General features: G+C 39.5%; 1 protein-coding gene across 2 annotated transcripts in view; it reads left to right on the top strand.

Moving 5' to 3' along the window:
* The window catches only part of SYNPR (synaptoporin), a 284,287-nt gene that overhangs the window by 161,289 nt on the left and 102,293 nt on the right, over positions 1-20,705 (top strand). For both annotated transcript variants that reach the window (XM_043442963.1, XM_043442964.1), the window contains one exon: positions 4,151-4,275. In XM_043442963.1, the coding sequence (XP_043298898.1) occupies positions 4,151-4,275 (125 nt within the window). The remainder of the gene's footprint in view (positions 1-4,150; positions 4,276-20,705) is intronic.

Genomic DNA, 20,705 nt, shown 5'->3' with positions numbered 1-20,705 from the left:
CCTGATGTATCCTAATTACAGGACCAGGTTCCTAGCTGATATACTGTGAAAGAGTTAATTTCACTCTCCCAGATATTTCACTTTCCAAACTATCCCTATAATGTTATTCACTCAGCAGGACCTGACTCTTCCAGTGTTGTACAGACATTATCGGTTTAATCCTCACCAACCCCACATGAGTTTCATATCAGTCACACAGTATGATTTCTCTTTAATCAGTGAGGACTGTGGGTAATGCAAGGTAACCAGAAAGCCCATAGGTATCATATTTAACTCAAGTTCAATGTCTTATGTTTTCAGAGCTCGATAGACGTTAAAAGAAAAAGCAGTGGTGTGTGTGGTTTCAATACTCTGATGCCTTCCTCTACACATCAAGTATTTTGAGCTAAATATGTAATTTCAATACATAATTATCTTTCCATCTTAACTTCACTGCATGGTAGTATTAATAATATTTTACTGTATGTAAAGCGCTTTAATATAAGATGAAAGGCCAAAAGTAGTTTCTTTGCAGCCATTAAGCATTGAATTTAAAGGATTTATCTTTGGGTCTTTTACCTCTAAATCACTCCAGTTTAATGTTACAGGGGATTTTAAAGAATACTACTGTTTGAAATCTTATGCTATCCTGCCACACTTTTAATATAGGATTATTAAGCTTCACACACAAATTGTTGTTGTCAAAAGGAAATATGATCACACATGTTAAGTGCTGGCCACGATAGCTAGCCCATTGTAGGTACTTAATAAAGCCGACAACAGATAATTCCTCCTAACCTTTTCATGTACAAGTGTTGATTACGCTCTGAGGACTCTTGCCCGAGAGAAGTACACATGTGTAAATACCACACAAATCCGCATGGATTCAGAGAAGACTGCACATAGATACATACTCCATCTCATTTTCTTCTCTCAGTGATTTGGGAGGACACAGAGGATGCTTCTGTTGTACAGATGAGGAAAGGGCGATCTCCACATCCTACCCCAGGGCTCTGGATGCTGCCACTCCATTCTGTCTTTTGGAAGAAATCATACTAAAGACGCTATCATGACATGGCACAAAGGACTGTGCCATCCAGTGTTGTATGATGAAACCTAGATTTAAGCATTGAACATTTAAAATCATGTCCTCCTTATTCCTACCAATACTAAGAGCTGACAGAAAGAGAACATTTGGTCATGAGCAAATCCATATCACAGGGATACAGATCCGAGTCCTGTCAGCCTTGGTGTTCTGTGTATATCATTCTCAGATTTCACGATGGGTTGGATACCTTCTAAATGTCTCCACAAGTCCCATGGGTATTGATATAAACTAGGAAGGAAAGCTAACAAAGGAAAAAGATAAGGTTTTCTGGAGTGCTTGTATGTTGGTTCATTGGGGCTGATGGTCATATAGATTTAGCTAGGGAGGAAGTCTAAACTTCCCATTTTATGTTCTGCAAGATCTTACCAAAATCTCATACACATTTATTTAGAGTAATAACTCTTGTTCACATTTATTGAGTGCTTTTTCTGTGCCAGGATCTGTTCTAAGTGCTCTACACACATTAACACAGATAAACACATTTTACTTTTACTCCGTCTATAATATCATTTGGTCAAATTGTTTCTATTTTATTTTATTTTTTTTTTTTTGATGGTCATAAATATTTTATTTTATTTATTTTTTTTTTTCCAGTGGGTTTTGTCATACATTGTGTTTCTATTTTAAATTACTGGATTTAAAAACCAATAACTTGATGGATTCTGGATCAAGATAACAGAGTAGGAAAATCCTGAGTTCATCTCCCACAGACACACAAAATCTGGGACTACCTACAGAACAACTGTCACTGAGAATGACCCGAAGACTAGTAGAACAGGTTTTCTAAAACTAAGAATCTATAAGGAAAAGGCCACATCAAGTTGGGTCAAAAGAACAGAAGCATGATCTAGTGAGAACCTATCCACAGAGGGAGGACTATCACAGCCATGGCAGTTTCCTCTGTGCAACAAAGGCGTTGAGCCCCACATTGGGCTCCTCAGCTTGGGGGACTTGCACCAGGAAGACGAGCCCCTGTAACATCTGACTTTGGAAGCCAGAGGGGCTTATGTCCAGGAAAGCTGGAGGGCTGTTAGAAACCGAGACTCTGTTCTTGGAGAGTACGCACACACATGCTCACTGCTCAAAGTCTCAGCACAGAGACAGCAGCTTAAAAAGCACCTGTGTCATGGGAGAAGGAGATTCACTGACTAAATTTAGGACATGTGCTGGAGGGGTAGAGATGTGGTGGAACTTTCTCCAGAACAGAAACACTGGCAGGTATTAAAAAAAAAAAAAAAAACTTTCCTTCTACCTAGTGGACCCAGCACTGGTGTGTACCATTTCTGTCACTCTCCATCAACTGAATTAATGCCTTGTGCACCAACCTGGCCTATCCCTGAGGACCGACCCTGCCCATCCCGCCTGCCCCAGCTGGCTCCTCCAAAGCAGCTGCTGTCACGTTCCACCAACAGGCACTGCCATCTGACCCTGGCACCCCTCCAAGGTGGCTCCTGCTCCAGGGGTCCAGCCCCCACACCAGCAAACCCACAATAGCCCACTTGGGCCTCAAAGCCACTTCAGAGTTAAAGATACACACAGAAAGTGAAGGAATGGGAGAAGATATTCTACACAAGTGGGAACAGAAAGAATGCTGGACTATCAGTACTTATATCAGATGAAATAGACTTTAAAACAAAGACTGCAAAAGGGGACAAAGAAAGGCATTACATAATGAAAATGATCAAAAATAAAGCAAATATTAACAGACAAAAAAGGAGAAATTGACAGCAATACAATAATTGTAGGGGACTTTAACACCCCTTTTATGTCAATGGAGAGATCATCCAGACAGAAAATCAATAAGAAAACATTGGTCTTAAATGACACATTATAGCATATTGATTTAATGTACAAATACAGATTATTCCATCCAAAAGGACAGGATACACACTTTTCTCATATACACTTAAGAATATTCTTCAGGATAGATCACATGTTAGACTACAAACCCTTACACAGTAATTCCTCTCACTATGCAAAGTGAGCTGGTGTTGCTAATGGGAACCCAAGCTACTAGAAGAAGGTGAATTTCAAAGTTAAAATAACTGGAGGTATTACAGAGATGAGCAAGACATTATTTTGAATTTAGCCAAACTAAGTGGGCAAAGATTGGTATTTGTTTTCTTCCCATCTTAGGGCATTCTCACCCTCCCAGGTATATCTTCTTTCTCTGGAGGACTTCTTTGAGTTCCTGCTTCTAATTTTCACTGCCTGATTACCATAGATGCATGTTTTATGCTAGGATAGACTAACATTAGTTGATCATCAGTTGAACCTTTTAATAGTTGCCTCTAGAAAGAGCAAGTAAAACAGAGATGAAACCACCAAGGATGCTTTGAGGTTGACATATACTGAGATGTTGTGCTCCAAAATAACACATTTTAGGTAATCTCCACCTCTTCCACCCATCAACCCTAAAATTCTTTGTGCATTTTTAAAAATCTTTATTATTCCAAAAGACAAAACATGTGTTTTGCAGAAAATACAGATAACCAAAAAGAAGGAAGCAAGGAAACATCTGAAATTCTTCCCACATGGAGATACCCATCATTAATCTCTCAGTGTATAGCTTTCCAGAGACTTTGATGTAAGATTACATCTCTACCTTCTGTAGTGTGACAGTTCTTTACACAGATGCTGTTGTTCAGTCACTAAGTTGTGTCTGACTCTTTGCGACCCCATGGACTGCAGCAGACCAGGCTTTTCTGTCCTTCACTATCTTCCAAAGTTTGCTCAAGTTCATGTCTGTTGAGTCGGTGATACTGTCTAATCATCTTTACACAGATATTTGATCTTAAATGCAGATATTTTGTCCTGTATTTAATTTTTCCACAAGCAAAATGACTCCAGCTTTCCAGGAAATTTTTTGCACCCAGCCATCCCACTCTCCATCATCATCCTGGCCTTCATTCCAGCCTAAACCATATATGATGCCATACTTGGATGGCCATAATTGTCATCCTAACCTCTCTCAATGTAGACACTAACATCCTGTTGACGTATTTCATGAGATCAACACCATTCTAATAGCTGCCTTCTCTATTATTTCTTTGTTCTCCCCAGCTTTTTGCAATCTTTGCATTTGCAACATGCGGTGGCTATTCTGGAGGCCTACGGCTGAGTGTGGACTGTGCCAACAAGACGGAAAGTGACCTCAGCATTGACGTGGCGTTTGCCTACCCATTCAGGTAGGGAATGGTGCCCTCTTACAGAGAGGCAGGGAACTTTCTTCCTTCTTGGTTTCTTTTAAAAAAGGTGCAATCTCCCAGGAATTTCTGGGTAAAAAGAAAGGATTCTCCCTGAGCCTCCAAAATGCCCAAATAAGTAAAATGCCCATCCAGCACCCTACCCTGGGAAAAGTTATTCTCTGGAAGTTGTAGCTTCAAACCAGAATGAACTCTTCTCCCTAACCCAAACTGCTACAAATGGCCCAATGTTGGAGTCTTATCAATACGGAGACTTCAATCACACAATTCCTTCCTCCCCATCCATATTTTCATGAGTTATCTCAAATTCTCTCTAAAATTGTGTGGTCACCTTTCATTTCATATCAACTATGCAATCCTGGCTGATAATATGTTTAATGGTATTAATAGCTAATAGTGTTTCCATGTGCCAGACACTGTGCTTAGCTTTTCACCTGTTTAATCTCATTAAGTCATCACAATGACCTTGTAAGGGGAGTACAGGTATCATCACCATTTCAAATGAGGAAACTGAGGTGCAGGTACATTTTCCCACCTTCCCTTGGTCAGTAAGTGGCAAAGTCAGTGTTTGAGCCTACCCAGGGTATTCCCAGAGCTCACATCTCTATTCCTATACTTAAGTTGCTTGAGATAATTCTTTCAATCTCTATATAAATTCATGATGAAAGATAAGACCTGTCTATAAAATAATGGCTATATACCTACCAAGATTTGTCCCGAGTCAGACATCTTGTGGTTATGATCCAAAGTGGATTAATTGAAATAAAAATTTAAATGATTCGTTTCTGTAAAACTAACAAATGCTTGGTACCAAAAAACTGGTGTGATTTTTGAGAACAGCTTTCAACATAATATTTTGGCTTCTTATTAATATACTCGCCTGTGTGCACTTCAAGTTAGCAGACATTTGTTCAGTCATTTTGTGCCAGATACAGTGCTGGCTCTGGAAATAGAGAGAAAGGTAAAAATTTGCTCCTAAAAAACCTTTCTTAAACAGGTAAGTACAGTGTTTTCCAAAATCTTTCCCACAGAGCCCTAGATATTTAAAGTTTCTGAAAAGAAAGGAAGAGAGAAAGAAAGTCAGAGGAAAGGGATGGGGAATAGGGGGGAGGGGGGAGAAAGAGCTGGAGAATCATTAAATGATTTGATAAAATAAGTTTAAGAAATACTTCTTAGCACTTTGCCCTTTTAACACACATTTTGAATCACCAAGAACACAATGTTTCTTCAAATGTATTTGACCACAGAAAGCCTTTCTCACTGAACATCTCAGAAGATTAATATATCATGGAACACATCCTTAATATATCGATCTAGTGAACTTCTCCTAGTCCAAAACAAAAATGTCTCGGTTCACAGGCAGTGAATCACACAGACGTGGCATTTATACCAATGTATTAAACGGTTTTTAAGAACTATACAGTAATACAAGTTACAAACACCTCTGCTCAGGTAGATACTCCTCTAATAAACTAATAAGAGAGTCCAAAGCAGAGAAATACTAAGCATAGAATGCCTGGTAATTTAGTAATAAGAGTTTCCTATGCCAGTGGTAGTTGGGGTAGGAATGTCTGACATGTCTGAAGGTTTTGGAGGAACTCCTTGGCTTTTGTGTCGAATGACTGAGGCAATGCGTGCATACTGCTCAACAAAGGGGATCTAGCAGAAGAGAGGAGAATTGCCACTGATCATGACTAAATAGGGGAAAGAGGTTAAGGAAAGACAAAGAGAAAATAATAGGGAAAACCATTTTAAAGTGAAGACGATTACTTTGGGTTTGATCATGCCAGGTTTGAGGTATTTTCTATCAAGAAGTTTCATGTTTAAATCCCATATAAGGAGTGAGGGGAGCCTGCAAATGGAGCTCCAAGAGTCATAATCGTGGAGTGAAAAACAGGTCCTGAACAAAGAGAGGTCATCAAGAGAAATAGAAGAGTAGGCACACAGGGCTAAGCAATGGATGATGTCCACATGTAGAAGAAATGAAGAAGGAGAGGAATAACTGAGGGAGAACAAGAAGAGCCAAAAGAAAAAGAGATAGGACCACTAGACAAGTGTAGGCTGCGTGGAAAATAGGGATTTGTCATGCATGAGTGATACCACTCAGCACTTCACAGAAGTCAAGAAGTGAAAACTAAAAGGCCAGTGGATGGAACAAATGGTATCATGAGATACTTCACGAGATACTATGATGAGATATTTCAATAGGAAAGAAAGCATGCCAGACTGTTGGAGAATGGAAAATAGAATTTGGTATTTTTCCCTCAAACAAGTAAAATGCAAAATGCTAAGGATCAAACCATTTTTCCTTAAGCCCTGGTGGCTCAGACAGTAAAGCGTCTGCCTGCAATGCGGGAGACCTGGGTTCCATCCCTGGGTCGGGAAGATCCCTGGAGAAGGAAGTGGCAACCCATTCCAGTACTCTTGCCTGGGAAAGTCCATGGACAGGGGAGCCTTGTAGACTACAGTCCATGGGGTCACAGAGTCGGACATGACTGAGTGACTTCACTTCTGTATGAGGTGATGTTTGTGAAGAAAGACAGCAAGGTTATTAATGACCTTTTTGTAGAGGAGGTGTTCACCTCTGCTTCTGGAAAGTAATCAGCTCATTCGATGGCATGGTGATAAACTTGCCACCTTGGCTAGACAGCAATAAAGGTTTCCATAATAAATGTATAAAAATCTCCCATCATTTGAGAACAACTGAATATAGAGACTAAGAGCAGATTCATCATAAAAATGAATTAAGTTGTTATATCACTTTTATGTCTGGAGACACCCATCAGAATAAAAAAAAATTAAGTTTTCTATCAATTTCAAGCATTCTTATAGATATGGAATTGGTAATCCTTGCTTTAGATAATTAACAAAATTGTCCTTGATTAATTTATCCTAAGGCACCAGAGATATAGAGAAAAATATGTGTATGAAAATATTTATTGTTGAATTATTCTAAGTACTTCAAAATTAAACATAACTTATGTGTCCAAAAATAAGGAATCAGTTAAATAAAATGTGATAGGCACCCACTAAAAGTCATTTTTTTCAAATAACATGTAAGGACCTGAAATGCTCCCAGCATTTTAGTAGGAGAAAAGCAGAATACAAAACTCTCTCTCTCTCTGTGTATATATATATACGTTTATATATACACATACACACATATATGTATATATGTATATATGTGTGTATATAATGATTCCAATTTTGTTTTAGTTTATACCCACCATAGGACTGACCATACTGACCATAGGACTATAGCATATATATAGACTATATATATGAATATATATACATGTATATATGTGTATGTATGTGTGTGTGTGTGTATATATATATATATATAATGATTCCAATTTTGTTTTAGTTTATACTGGCTGACTACAGGACTATAGCTTATATATAGACTATATATATGTATATACATATATATGTATATGTGTATGTATATATATAGACTATATATATGTATATACATATATGTATATGTGTATGTATATATATAATGACTCCAATTTTGTTGTTTATACTGACTGACTATAGGACTATAGCACATACTGACATTGCCCATACCTATCAGTCACTCACAATTCACATCTACACCTACACTTTTTATTGTAAACCCATGTGGCTGTTAAAGGGCTTTCACTAGTCACAGGAACCTGCTTGGTTAGTATGCAGGGCAGGCCAGAAATGCTGGGGAGTAAATGACTCCTAGAGCTGCTCTCATCCAATGACAACTGTGAGTTGGAGGATAAATATCCCAAATTCCTCACCTCTCATGGGCTACCACACTAAGCTCTCAGAAGTACCCAGCAGGAGAGCTCCACCCTGTGTTCATTAACACACCTTTTCTTACCTGTTTTCCCTTTCCTCTCTCAGTTCTCCACTGCTCTATTGGTGTTTCCAAAGATGAATCTTCCAAAAACCAGTTGCACTCAAATCTTGATCTCAGGGTCTGCTTCCCAGTACCAATCCACCTAAGACAGTACTGTTATGTGAATTATGTGGATGGGTGAATGGGTCGGTGGATGGATAGATAGAGAGGTAAAGATAGATGATACAGAGATCCCTATTTCCTCCCACTGTGAATCATGTTGAACACTGCTTCAAATTGGTTAGAAGTCAAAACCTTTAGTCCATAACATCTCCTTTAGTGGTTTTCAGTTCAGGTTTCAAAGTTGAAGTCGCCTTTGGTTTTCTTCATTCATGGCATCTTATGCATGATAGGTCTTTTCCAAATGACAGCCATAGTACATGTACTTCAACCTTAGTTTATGAAAATTAAATGATTGCTAAAAGTTGGGAGGTGATCCATTGAGGTCCCCCCCAAATTCTGCCTAAGTCGTACTCTATAATCAGTCTACTGCAAGTATATTCTCCACATTTGTGATTAATTACATAGCTTTTCATTTGGGATAACAACAAAAGCTATGTCATATTTATAGAGATTCTGTCATGATCACTGTATCAAAATGTTCATTTATTTCTAGGTGGTGAGATTATGAGTACATCAAATATTCTTTGTATACTTGGCCACATATTCCAGATTTTCTGCAACAAGCTTTATGATTTTCTATACTGTGAATCTACTGAAGCAACATAATGTAGCTTGAACTATAGAGATGGAACTTTGGAATTTACTTACTGTCTTTTTTTTTTTTTTTTTTGAAGAATTACTTACTGTCTTTTTTTTTTTTTTTGAAGAATTTACTTACTGTCTTTTTTAAGAGTATTACTTACTGTCTTTCCTTATCTATAAAACAGAGACAGTGTTACCTGTTTCATAGTGGTGTTGCATTAAATGAATCATATGCAGGAAACAGTTTAAGCAAGGCCTGGCACTCATAAAGTTCTCTTTTAGTGTATTGTTTTTACTTTCATTATCAAGAAAAGGTAATTAAAAATAGAGAGCTGAGGAAGATAATTATTCTAGTTAATTTGCAAAATTACCCTCAAGACAATATGTTGGTTATATTTTACCCAGAATGGAAGCTTCCCCATCTTTCTCTCTCCAAATATGCAGACATTAAAAGAGTGAGTACATATTGAACTATTTCACATTTATTAACTTTCTTTAACTCTTTGATGCTTATTTGGTTTGCTCTGGAAGGTATTCTTATCCATTCTCTATTTTTTTTTTCTCTCTCAGTAAACTAATGGGAGCACGAAAGCCTCCCAACATACAGAACAATGGAAAAGGCTCACTGGCACAAGCATGATTTTCCCAGGGTTATTTGGCATGAGTAGAAGGGAGAATGAGACTGTGAATCTAGTCTTTGTGATCCTTGAAGCAGAATCTGATGGTGGGTCTTCTGTGTTGAAGGAAAGGCTCACCTGGACTGTTTGCTGGCCAACGGCTGCCCAGCGCTGTCCGGAGAACAGAAGCACTCTTTATGACTCTGGCCACTTGCTCTGATTCTCACACTTTTTTGTGGAACATAGGGTCAGATGGAGGTTGATGCCAAGAAAGCTCTGGAGTTTAGGCCATTATCTGGTAATGCTGGCTTTGTCATGGGGAAAAGCATTTTTCCCCTAAGATCTTCACCCTAGAGCAATGGTGATAAACTTTTTTTTTTTTTTACCATGAGGGCCAAATTGGGAAAAATAAAAATGTTAAGAACTGTAAATTTTTTTATATCTTGTGTTTAGGAAATGCTGCATTTGCAATTACTTTTAAACATGTGTTTATTGTTTCTCATTGCCAGATGGTTTCACTCTTTTTTGACTAAAATTTCAGAAACTTGAGCTTCCCCAATGGTTCAGCTGGTAAAGAATCTGCCTGAAATGCAGGAGATATAGGAGACATGGGTTCAATCCCTGGGTGGGGAAGAGCCCTGAAGAAGGAAATGGCAACCCACTCCAGTGTTCTGGAGAATTCCATGGACAGAAGAGCCTGGAGGGGTCTTCTTTCAGCCCATGAGGTCGCAAAGAGTCATGACTGAGCAACTTACACACACAGATTTTAGAAACTTTATAACTATAGTATCTCATGTTAATTTTGTGCCTTATAGTAAATTGTGGATGTGATGAGACCTGGGGGGTCTCTGGGACAGATAGTTGGGGAGGTTGAAAGATGGTGTAGCCAAAGAATTAACAGTGAATCTCTGGCCACATCCCTGGCTTCACATCCAGACTCTGCCACCCTGCAGATGCGGCAAGTGATAGCCTCCCTGGACCCAGGGTTCAAAACTCTAAGAAAGAAATAAGAGTACTTTCCTTGTAGTATGGTTGCGACCATTTAAGTAGGTCATACAAGTTGTATAACAGAGTCTGGTGCACATCAGGTATTCACTGAGTTGTGTCTTGTCCTTGTTAATTTTATCAGTAGAATTTGGTGCAAGGAACTGGCCCAGAGTACAGTTATAGACCAGGGACAAGGACAGTCCTATTTGGAGATATCTACATTAAAGAAAGGAGCTATCATTTATAGGGAATGCCTGTCTGCAGAGTTCACAGAAAATGTGGCTGCTGCCATGAACCCGGTTAAATTAAAACATCAGAGAATTCATTCACACACACACACAATCCCATCCCACAATTCCCCTGGCAACCTGAGCAACTGCTAGATGGGAACGTTTTTGTTGCAACACTTCTCCAGAAGGATAGTGGTGAGGGATTCCATAGAAGGATGTGTTAGTTTGGGTTCTCCCAAAAGTGCATGCTGAGACAAGGATTTGTAGTTTTCTTGGCGGATGATCCCTGGAAATACCAGTAAGTCATGGGGTAGTGAGACAAGAAAGGGAAGGAGGTCAGTGAATACTGGATTAATGAGCAAGGTGCCCCGGTGGTCATCTGGCACAGCAGAGACTTGTAAGAAACCATGAATAACATAATTCACTTCTGGCATGTGGTAAAACTGGGGGTAGTTATTTAACAACTCCTGTTGGCCATCCAAAGCTGCTCCTATAGGCATTAACTCCCTGGCACTGCATGCAGACCAAGCATGCACTTGGAGCCTGTGAAAGCCTTCAGGCAGGGGTCATGATGCTTACTTTAGAAAGCCATCATCATATACAGAAATAGTGAGTACCAGAGAGATGTGGGTGGGCAACCAGTGGTCTCTTATACAGTGAGGCTATCTCATCTCTCCTAGGTCTGTGACTGATTCCACATTGGATCATTTATTCATTCCCTCCATAAATAGTTATTGAGCACTTACAGTGTACAAGGCCCTTAAGTGTATAGGCACTTGATATGTTTTGGTTGGTAAAGTGGACATAACCCCTTCCCTCATGAAACTGACAATCATTTGGGAATGGGAGAAAAACAGTAAAGAGGTAGACAGAGGACACACATTCACACTCACACACACACACACTTACAGTAGTGGTGGTGTATAAGAAAAAGTGGACATTGTACAAAAAATGTGAAATGGAGAGGGCTAAAGGACACCTACCTATATAGAATGATCCAGAAGGACCTCCCTGAGGAAATGGCATTTAAATCAGTCAAAAAAGGAGAGGAAGAGGGGTGGCAAGGGAAGGATTTGGATTTAGCAGATGCAAACTATTATATATAGAATGGATAAACAGCAAAGTTCTACTGTATAGCACAAGGGACTATATTCAATATCCTGTGATAAACCATAATGGAAAAGAATATACATGTATAACTGAGTCAGTTTGCTGTCCTGCAGAAATTAAACCCAACATTGTAATTTTTTTTTTTTTAATTTTAAAAGACTCACAGAATGGAGAGGAAAAATGTTCTAAGCCAAGGGAACAGCGTGGGCCATGCTGAAGTCATAAGACGATGAAGTGGACAGAAGGAGAAGCTGAGCTATGTTAGATTAGCTGGTTAGGGAAACTCCGATGAAGTGACAGAGGAGTGCAAACCTGCAAGAATTAAGAGAGGAAGAGACAGCTGCACACTTCTTGGAGATCCCCGAGGGTGTATTCCAGGGGCAGGGAGAGCCAGTGCAGGGGCCTGACATCTGAGCTTGGGGAGAGTCTGGGAAGCAGCGAGGATCAGCACTGCTAGGTTGGAAGGAGGAGGAGAAGGGAGGCAGGAGATAGGCTTGAAGAAGTGGGCAGCGGCTGGGTCACACAGAGTGGAGAGAGAACATGACAAATTGGGATTTTATAGTGTGTACGATGGGGAGCCATTGGCGGTTTTGAGCAGTGGAGCCATGCAATTTATATTTTTAAAAGACCTGGCCTGCAGCTTTGAAAATAGTCTTAAGGGAGTGTGTGGCAGGGGTGGGAGTCAGGGAGGCTGGTTAGAAGGCAGCTGCAGGCAATCAGGGAAGGGACAGTGGGGGTTTAAACACATGTGGAAGCAGTGGGCAAGGCCCTGTGTGGTATATAACACATCAGATTTGCATGGTCATCCATGCCTTAGCTATTGTGGAAATTTGCATCTACAAGCCAGCCTGGTTTGTCAGCTTTTCGCAGCTTTTTTCATCACTTTTGTCAGTGATGTTGGACAGCATTTGGTCAGTAGGAGGATCAACTTTAACATTTTTAGTTTCTTGTTCCCAACATTAGCTCGAGCATCCCCTTGGGAGGGGTCACTTGTTTTACAACACTGCATGTCATCCAGGATAGTCAAAACACAGGTAGGCAGCCAGCAGAGTCAACTTGAATGGAAACTTAACACAATGCGTTTCTGAAAGCAATAAGAAATATATGAAGTAGATAACAATTCCACTCATGGAGTACAGTTTGAAACAAGTCATTGCCCACATACAGTCAGGAAAAGAGACCTCGTGCCAAGTGATTCAGTTTTTTTAAGTTATAGGAAACTAGAGAGGCAGGGGTTTTACGATCATATCAGGAGGCAATTCACAGATTAGAGACTGCAGGAATTCACCACAACCCCTAAGACTAGAGCGTGGGTGGCAGAGTTAGGCCCTTGAGCCAAGTCCAGCCAGCCTATAGCCTGCTTTTACTTAGTTCAAAAGCTAAGAATGGTTTTTATATTTTTTAATGATTACATTTTAAACATTGTATGTGTACAGTACCTACAAAGTTTGACTTTCCCTGTTGGCCCATAAAGCCTGTAGGATTTACTATCTGTCCCTTTGAAAAGTTTACTCACCCCTGGGCAAGAGGCTATAATGGGAGAAGTTGGTCTTATCAGAGCACAAGATGGGTTACCCAAGCAAGCAAAAGCTGGGACCACAGATGGAGGAGGTGATCAGAGGAGCATGAATGAACCAAGGTGGAGATGCAGCCACTCTGGACATGCTACCCAAAGCAGCAGGAGAAAGGGTGGGGTTGGGGGGTGGGGGGCGTGGATGTTAGGTGTTAATGAATGTTAGGTTTCTGCTCCAGGGTCCCATTAACCTCCATTTCTGCTTCCTTCTATTTGGAACCGGAGGAATATAAGAGCATTCTTTGCATCCCCCAGAGCTATCAAGCAGGTGGCCAGATATTCTGGCTTCTCCCTTGTTCCTGTCCTCTAGCCTCCCACCAGAGCTTCCCATTGGCCCAAACTAACTGGAAGCCAGTTGGAAAGGAAATCAGGCCCCTGAGAATCAGAGCAGAGCAGGGGAGGAGCAGGTCATGGAACAGAACAAACAGGCAATGGCCAGCACAGAGTTCCCCTCTGAACGTCAGTTTCCTCATCTACAAATGTGCAAATTGGATTGAAGCTTTCTTAAGAGACTTAGTTAGACCTCTGACTCTATGAGAGCAGAAATATACTTTCCTAACTTCCATTCCAGAGGAATGGTTATACTTAACCTCGGCCAAGAACCTGGGTAGTGCCCCAGCCACTGATGCTTCAGAGAGAGCAGACGAACATGTAAAAATTCAACAAAATTACTCTATGTGTCTTTTTCTTTCAGCCTCACAGGGCTTGTTCTGATATTTGTCCTATTCCCATAAAATCCGAACAGGGCTTTTTAAAACCTAGATTTGGGCATGTATTGAAAATAATTGTAGGTTATGTAATGAAGGCTGTTGTTTCTGTTGAGCTCCCATAGGGAGGTGACAAGTGGCAGAGATTAAATCAGTGTATGCTGGGTGAGCCTTTTATGTAGTTCTTGGTCTCCCTGTGTGTCATTTTACAGAGCAGGCATGGGGGAGTGTGGTGGGCAGAGCCTCATTACCTGGGACAAGCCCTGCTCCCTAGAAGAACACACACATTGCTTTTTTTCGAAGTTACAAAAAACAAGTTCCAGTTCTTCCTTTCAGCTGCTTCCTTTCCTAGGATTGGAGGCAGGAGTTGGGGGATTGGGGTTGAATTGCCTATTCATACCTTTCTGCATGTTTATCAGGAATGTTAGGTGTCTGCTCCAGGGTCCCATTAACCTCCATCTCTGCTTCCTTCTATTTGGACCCAGAGGAATGTAAGAGCATTTTTTGCATCCCCCAGAGCTATCAAGCAGGTGGCCAGAAGTCTCACCATATACCTTACCTGGTGTCGGTCCCTAGCCCCACCCATCCATCCCTAAAAGAATGGCATCTTATGAGCCATGAGAGGAACTGAATTCTCTGGGGACCACGGAGTCAAACAAAAAGAAGGCAGATGCTCAACTGCCTTGCTTGCCAGATGCTGGGCAAACAGAGCTGAAAAGTAAGTGCCTGGGAGCCTGGGGCTGCACATGGTGACATCTGTGAGGCTAGCATTTGGATTCCTGATTCCTCTTCCAGGTCCCAGCCGTGGGACTTCAGAGCCCTGGACGTGAGTCAGGGCTGCAGACTGTCTCTCAAAGTCAGGCTCACTTTTCTAGATTCCACACATAAGCAATGTTATATGATAGTCGTTTTTCTGACTTACTTCAGTCTATATGACAGTCTCTAGGTCCATCCGTGTGTCTGCAAATGGCACTATTTCAATATTGAAATATTAATATGTGTACTACTGCATAGCTTCCCTGATGGCTTAGCAGTAAAGAATCCACCTGCCAATGCAGGAGAAGCAGAGTTAGTCCCTAGGGTGGGAAGACTCACTCCAGTATTCTTTGCCTGGAAAATCCCATGGACAGAGGACCTTGTGGGCTACAGTTCATGGGGTCACAAAGATTTGGACACCACTTAGCAACTAAGCAAAAACAGCAACAACATTACTATATATAAAATAGATAACTAAAGAGAACCTAAGTTATAGCACAGGGAACTCTGCTCAGTGCTCTGTGGGGATCTAAGTGAGGAGGAAATGTTTAAAAGAGTGAATATGTGTATACATATAACTGAATCAATTTGCCATAGAACAGATACTATCAAAACCTTGTAAAGCAACTATACTCCAAAAAAAAAAAAAAAAGTCAGGTTCAGAGATCCCCCCTCACCCTTTCAGTCTGCATTCATGTCATGTAGAAATCTTAAAATGGAAATTCGAAGATCCTACCCCAGGCCTACTTAATCAGCATGACTGCCGGTACTCCCCAAATGAGTCTTAGACACACAGAAATTGGAGAACTGCTGATCCAAGGAGAAATAAATAGGTGGAACTTCAATTTGCAATTGCCTCACATTTTGTGATAGTTAAAAAAAAAAATGTTTTGGATTTACACTTAGGTTTAAGCAACACTTGCCTTATTTATTTTACTTAACAGAATAAAATAGAAAAAAGGAGAGTACCATGACTAAACAAATGGATGTTTCTGTTTTCTGTTATTCCCAAATTTTCTGTTGTGACACATATTGCTCTTAGAATGAGAAACAATGTGACAAAAAAACAAGCAGTAAGTTAAATTTAGTAGTAATGGGCAAACCAGCAATTTCACTACCTATCCCCCATAATGTACTTTTGAGCATGTCCTCCCAAAAAAGGGCTGAAGTCCTAGTTGCTTTTCCTCCCTAGGCCAAGTAGCAGTTACAAAGTAGTAGTGTATTTTATATATGTGTGTATGTGTATATACATGCACCTGCACATATATATATATATATATATCCATATATATAAAAGGTGAAGAGTCTGACCTCATTGAGGTTGAATAACTTGCCTAAAGCCACACAGCTGGGAAGTAGCAGAACCAGACATGAGGGGTTTGGCTTCCCTCAAAGGTCAGACTCTTCACCTTTCACACTGTGGGGAGCACCAGTGATGTCCTTGAGGTGACAGACCACCACATTAGCCAAGATTCTTTCCTCACTCCTAAATTTTGAGCCTGCTCCCCACCAGCCCACAAGTTGGGCAGGCAAGAAGGATGCCAGGAATAATTGTTAGGGATACCATGTTCCTTGGGACTCAGAATTACCAGCATTTATTTCCTAGTTGATTTCCCAAGCCCAGGAATAAACTCTGAAAGCAGAACAATCCCATGCTGGGGCTATCATGATCACCCTTTTTCCTTTTGTAGCTGGGTGGAATTTGAAAGAAATGAGCTGTTGCTCATACCATTTGTAGAATGTTTTACTTTTTAATTTGAAAAACTGGATGCCAAAGTAGCAGCTGTCACTGGGAGACTGTTAAGGAATCACATAAATGACAAGGTTTTCTAAGAATGCAGTTACACTGAAGAGTTTAATGCTACAGCAGATTCTTATTTCCCTGGCAAAGGCTTGGAAGCAGGATTTCGGGAGTGGAGATTTCCCAGATATGATTGAGGAAGTTGAACATCTTTGATCACAGTGAAGTAGTGTTAGTTACAATGCTCCTTAAACCTAGTACTGAGAAACCAGAAATAAGGAGAAAGTGCAGAGAACCATTCTTCTTAAGGGCAGAGTTGAGATATTCTCCAAGATGGACTTGCTCTGGGTTTCTTTAGAAATCAGCTGAGAATTATGCTCAACAACCTCTACATAAATAAAACGGGGGGTTCATTTTCCACCCATTCTCCCACCATTTGACAATTCGTCATCTGACACATTCTGTTATTTATAACCACATTTTTAAATAGCTTTTTTTAATTAGAAAAAGGAACACATTATTTTTCCTATTCTAAAAATCCCATAGTACAGAAATTAATGAAGTAGAATATCAGAATTCTTGTTAATGTAACTTCTCAGAGATAATCACTTTTAAGAGTTTCCTTTCATGTGTATCATTTGAGACTTTCTCTTTGCATGTGCTCATTTTCATGCAAACTGATTTTGGTGTAAATATTATTTGCAAATTTTTATTTAAAAAAAAAAACAATTGTAATCTCCTCCCACATCAGCTTTTATGGATCTACCACATTATTTGGCCTCATAGCCATACCATAATGTATTAAGCCAGGCACTTACTGTTGGATATTTAGATTGCTCTAGTTTTTCACTGATACAATGTGCAATTAACAGAGTTTTATAACTTTATTAAGTTCCTGGGATATAAAGGTAGATAGGTCTTAGATTTTCAGAAATTTTGCCAAACTCCTCTCCAGAAAGCAGTTTAGATTTTCACCAGAAGGATACGGTTCTTTGCATTCTCACCAACAATGGAATCCTATAAAAGTATGTACTTAATTATTTGCAAAGATAAACACATTGTTATATAATTATTAGACATTTATATTCTTGGCAAAAATTTTTGAAGAGCCGTATACTCACCTTTCTTTATATCTGATATCACCCTAGCGTGTGTGCCTGATTCCACCCCCTGACCCCTTTTGCCCAATGCACATTGGGCACATTGATGATGTTTGCTAATCCATGCAATACTCAGTATGGCCCAGGCATGGTTCTGGACAATGATGGAAATTTAAAAATGAAAAGAGAAGAGATTCTTTTTCTGTGGAGCTTAGGCTTTTAAAAGGGTACTTGAGACATGGATGAAATCAAGACACAGATTGCATGTCTTGTCAGTACCCATGACAAGTCCCTGATTTTACAGGAATCTGCACTAATGTCCCTGAAATCCTTCCCCAATATCACCATCACACAGAGTCACAGTGCAGATAATTAGAATTAAGGCACTATTAATCTTTACTAGTAACAATGGGGTCCCAAACAAATTGCCCAAATTGACAAGTTAATATTTACACAGTGTGATTGAGTTTTTTAATAATTCACGTATCAAATTAATTTATGGCATGGTGCTCATCTTAACCAACCCTCATTAAATGTTGGCATTGAAAGCAGTCTGCCCAAAAGTGATTGCAAAGAGAACTCGTTTGCCAACTGTGGGCCCTCATAGATACAAAAATACCATAGAAGATTTTGTCTTCAGGGTTAATTTTTAAGAATTTAGTCTTATTTATCTGTGTGTTTAGTTTATTGCTTGTCAAAATGAGAAAGGACTGGTTTCTCTGATCTTTTTACCAGTCTTCATAAGTGACTGTTAAGAGAGAGTGAATGCTGTCAGTTGTACCCCATTAAATACGATTTTTTGTTACTTAAGTCATCGTTTTAGACTGACTTTAACTTTACCATTTTGAAACCTGAAATTATTACTCTGATTACCATGGTCTTTAGAAATGGAATTTGGTCTCTCTGCATAGTGAGTATCCTCTGAAAAAAAAAAAAAAAAAAGAAGTTTAACTTTTAGCATTTCCTTTATGCAGATTTTAAAAAGTAAAGCTTAAATACCCCATATTGTAACAAACAGTGCCATAGAAGAAAATGACTGTGAATGCCTTATGTTGCACAAGACTAAATGGAAATGTAATGTGAATTACTTTCTAGCTCAGGCTCATCACTAGTACCCAGATGACTGTATTTCTATAGTTTTAAAAAATCACTTCAATTTTCAACCAAATGCTACTAGCCACATATACAGTGTGTCTCTATCACTTTCTACAATGCTTTTTGGAAGAGATACAGACAATATGGGGAAAACAGTAAAGCATACTCAGCTCATCTTTCAGAATCTCACTGTACATCACCAGGAGTCCTCAGAGACTTGGTGAACTTTTGAACTTGTCCATTTACTCATCTGATCAATCAGTGTAAGCCAGACATGAGTGAACATGATAAGTATAGAATGCTTGTCTTCTGCTGCAGATCCAACCCAGACTCAGCCATGTTTGGGTCCTAGGGGCCCCACGCATCCCAGCTAAATGGATTAGTTGATTAACACTAAATGGGTTAGTGATTAGTTGATCAACAATCTATAAATAGTTGCTGCAACAAAGAGAGACTCATTCATTCATTTAGCACATCTTAAAACTTTAACTTTTATTTTACATTGGAGTATGGTTGATTTGCAGTATTGTGTTAGTTTCAGGTCTATAGCAAAGTAATTCAGTTATGCATAGATCCATTCTTTTTCAGATTCTCTTCCCTATAGGCTATATAGAATATTGAATAGAGTTCCCTATTACAATAGGTCTTTGTTGATTATCTCTTTTACATATAGTAGTGTATATATGTTAATCCCAAACTCCTAATTTAGCCCATAAGTTTGTCTTCAAAGTCTGTTTCTGTTTCATAAATAAGTTCACTTGTATCATTTTTTTTTTTAGATTCTACATGTAAGTGGTATCATATGATATTTGTCAAGTTTCTCTATCTGACTTACTTCACTTAAAATATAATCTCTAGGTCCATCCAGGTGCTGCAAATGGTGTTGTTTCATTATTTTATATGGCTGAGTAATATTCCATTGTAAATGCATATGCAACATCTTCTTTATCCATTCCTCTGTCAATGGACATTAAGGTTGCTTCCATTAGGTTGCTGCAGTGAACATTGGGTAGCCTGTATCTTTCAAATTATGGTTTTCTCTAGATATGTAGCACGTTTTTGAATGCCTACACTGTGCCAAGAACTATTCTTGGTACTGGAGAGCAAGTTACATTGGGTCTTTCTTCTCCTGGAGCTTAACATTGTAGTGAGGGCAAGGACTAGAGAAAAGAAACATGCAAACAAGCAAAAGACCAAGATCATGTAGGACAAGCACAGTGACAAAAATTAAACAGAGTGATACAGTGGATAATAACTGGGAATGGAGTTGGCAAGGTCTCTCTTGTGAGAAGATATTTAAGCTGAGATGTGAGTGACAACAAGGGTATACCCTGGGAAGGTCTAGGTGAAGATGGAACAGCAGGTACAAAGGCAAGAGGGAACCTGGTGCAGTAGAGCAACAGGTAGAAGAATAGTGCAGGCAGAAAACAGTGGATAAAGAGGAGGGGAGGTACAGTGAGTCATGCAGGGGTCGGTAAGAAATAGGGCCTCATGGGCCATGTAAGACACTTGAATTTTATTCTGGATGTAGTGGGAATCCTTTACTTAAGAATAAAGGAGTGACATGATGTGATTTATTTATTTTAAGCATAATTTTAGCTGCTGTGTGCAAAATACATTTTTCATTTAACATACACAAGAGATGATAGTGGCTTCAATAGGGTTTTCACTAAAACCCTATTAAGAGGTTCTCCCTCTCCTATTAAGAGGGAGAAAAGTGGAAAGATTTGGGATATATTTTAAGAGATGGTACATAGAACTAGCTTTGTGAAATAATATGTGAGGAGAAGGCAAGGCAAAGAAGGAATCAAGGCTTAGGGTCCAAAAATGGGAGGATGGTACTGGGAGATGGTGGGACCTGGATCAGTTGTTCCATTTTGGACATGTAAAGTTGAGATACCTATTAGATGCACT

This window comes from Cervus canadensis, chromosome 22 (assembly GCF_019320065.1).
Source record: "Cervus canadensis isolate Bull #8, Minnesota chromosome 22, ASM1932006v1, whole genome shotgun sequence".
NCBI lineage: Eukaryota > Metazoa > Chordata > Mammalia > Artiodactyla > Cervidae > Cervus > Cervus canadensis.
This window is presented reverse-complemented; position numbering and strand designations above follow the sequence as displayed.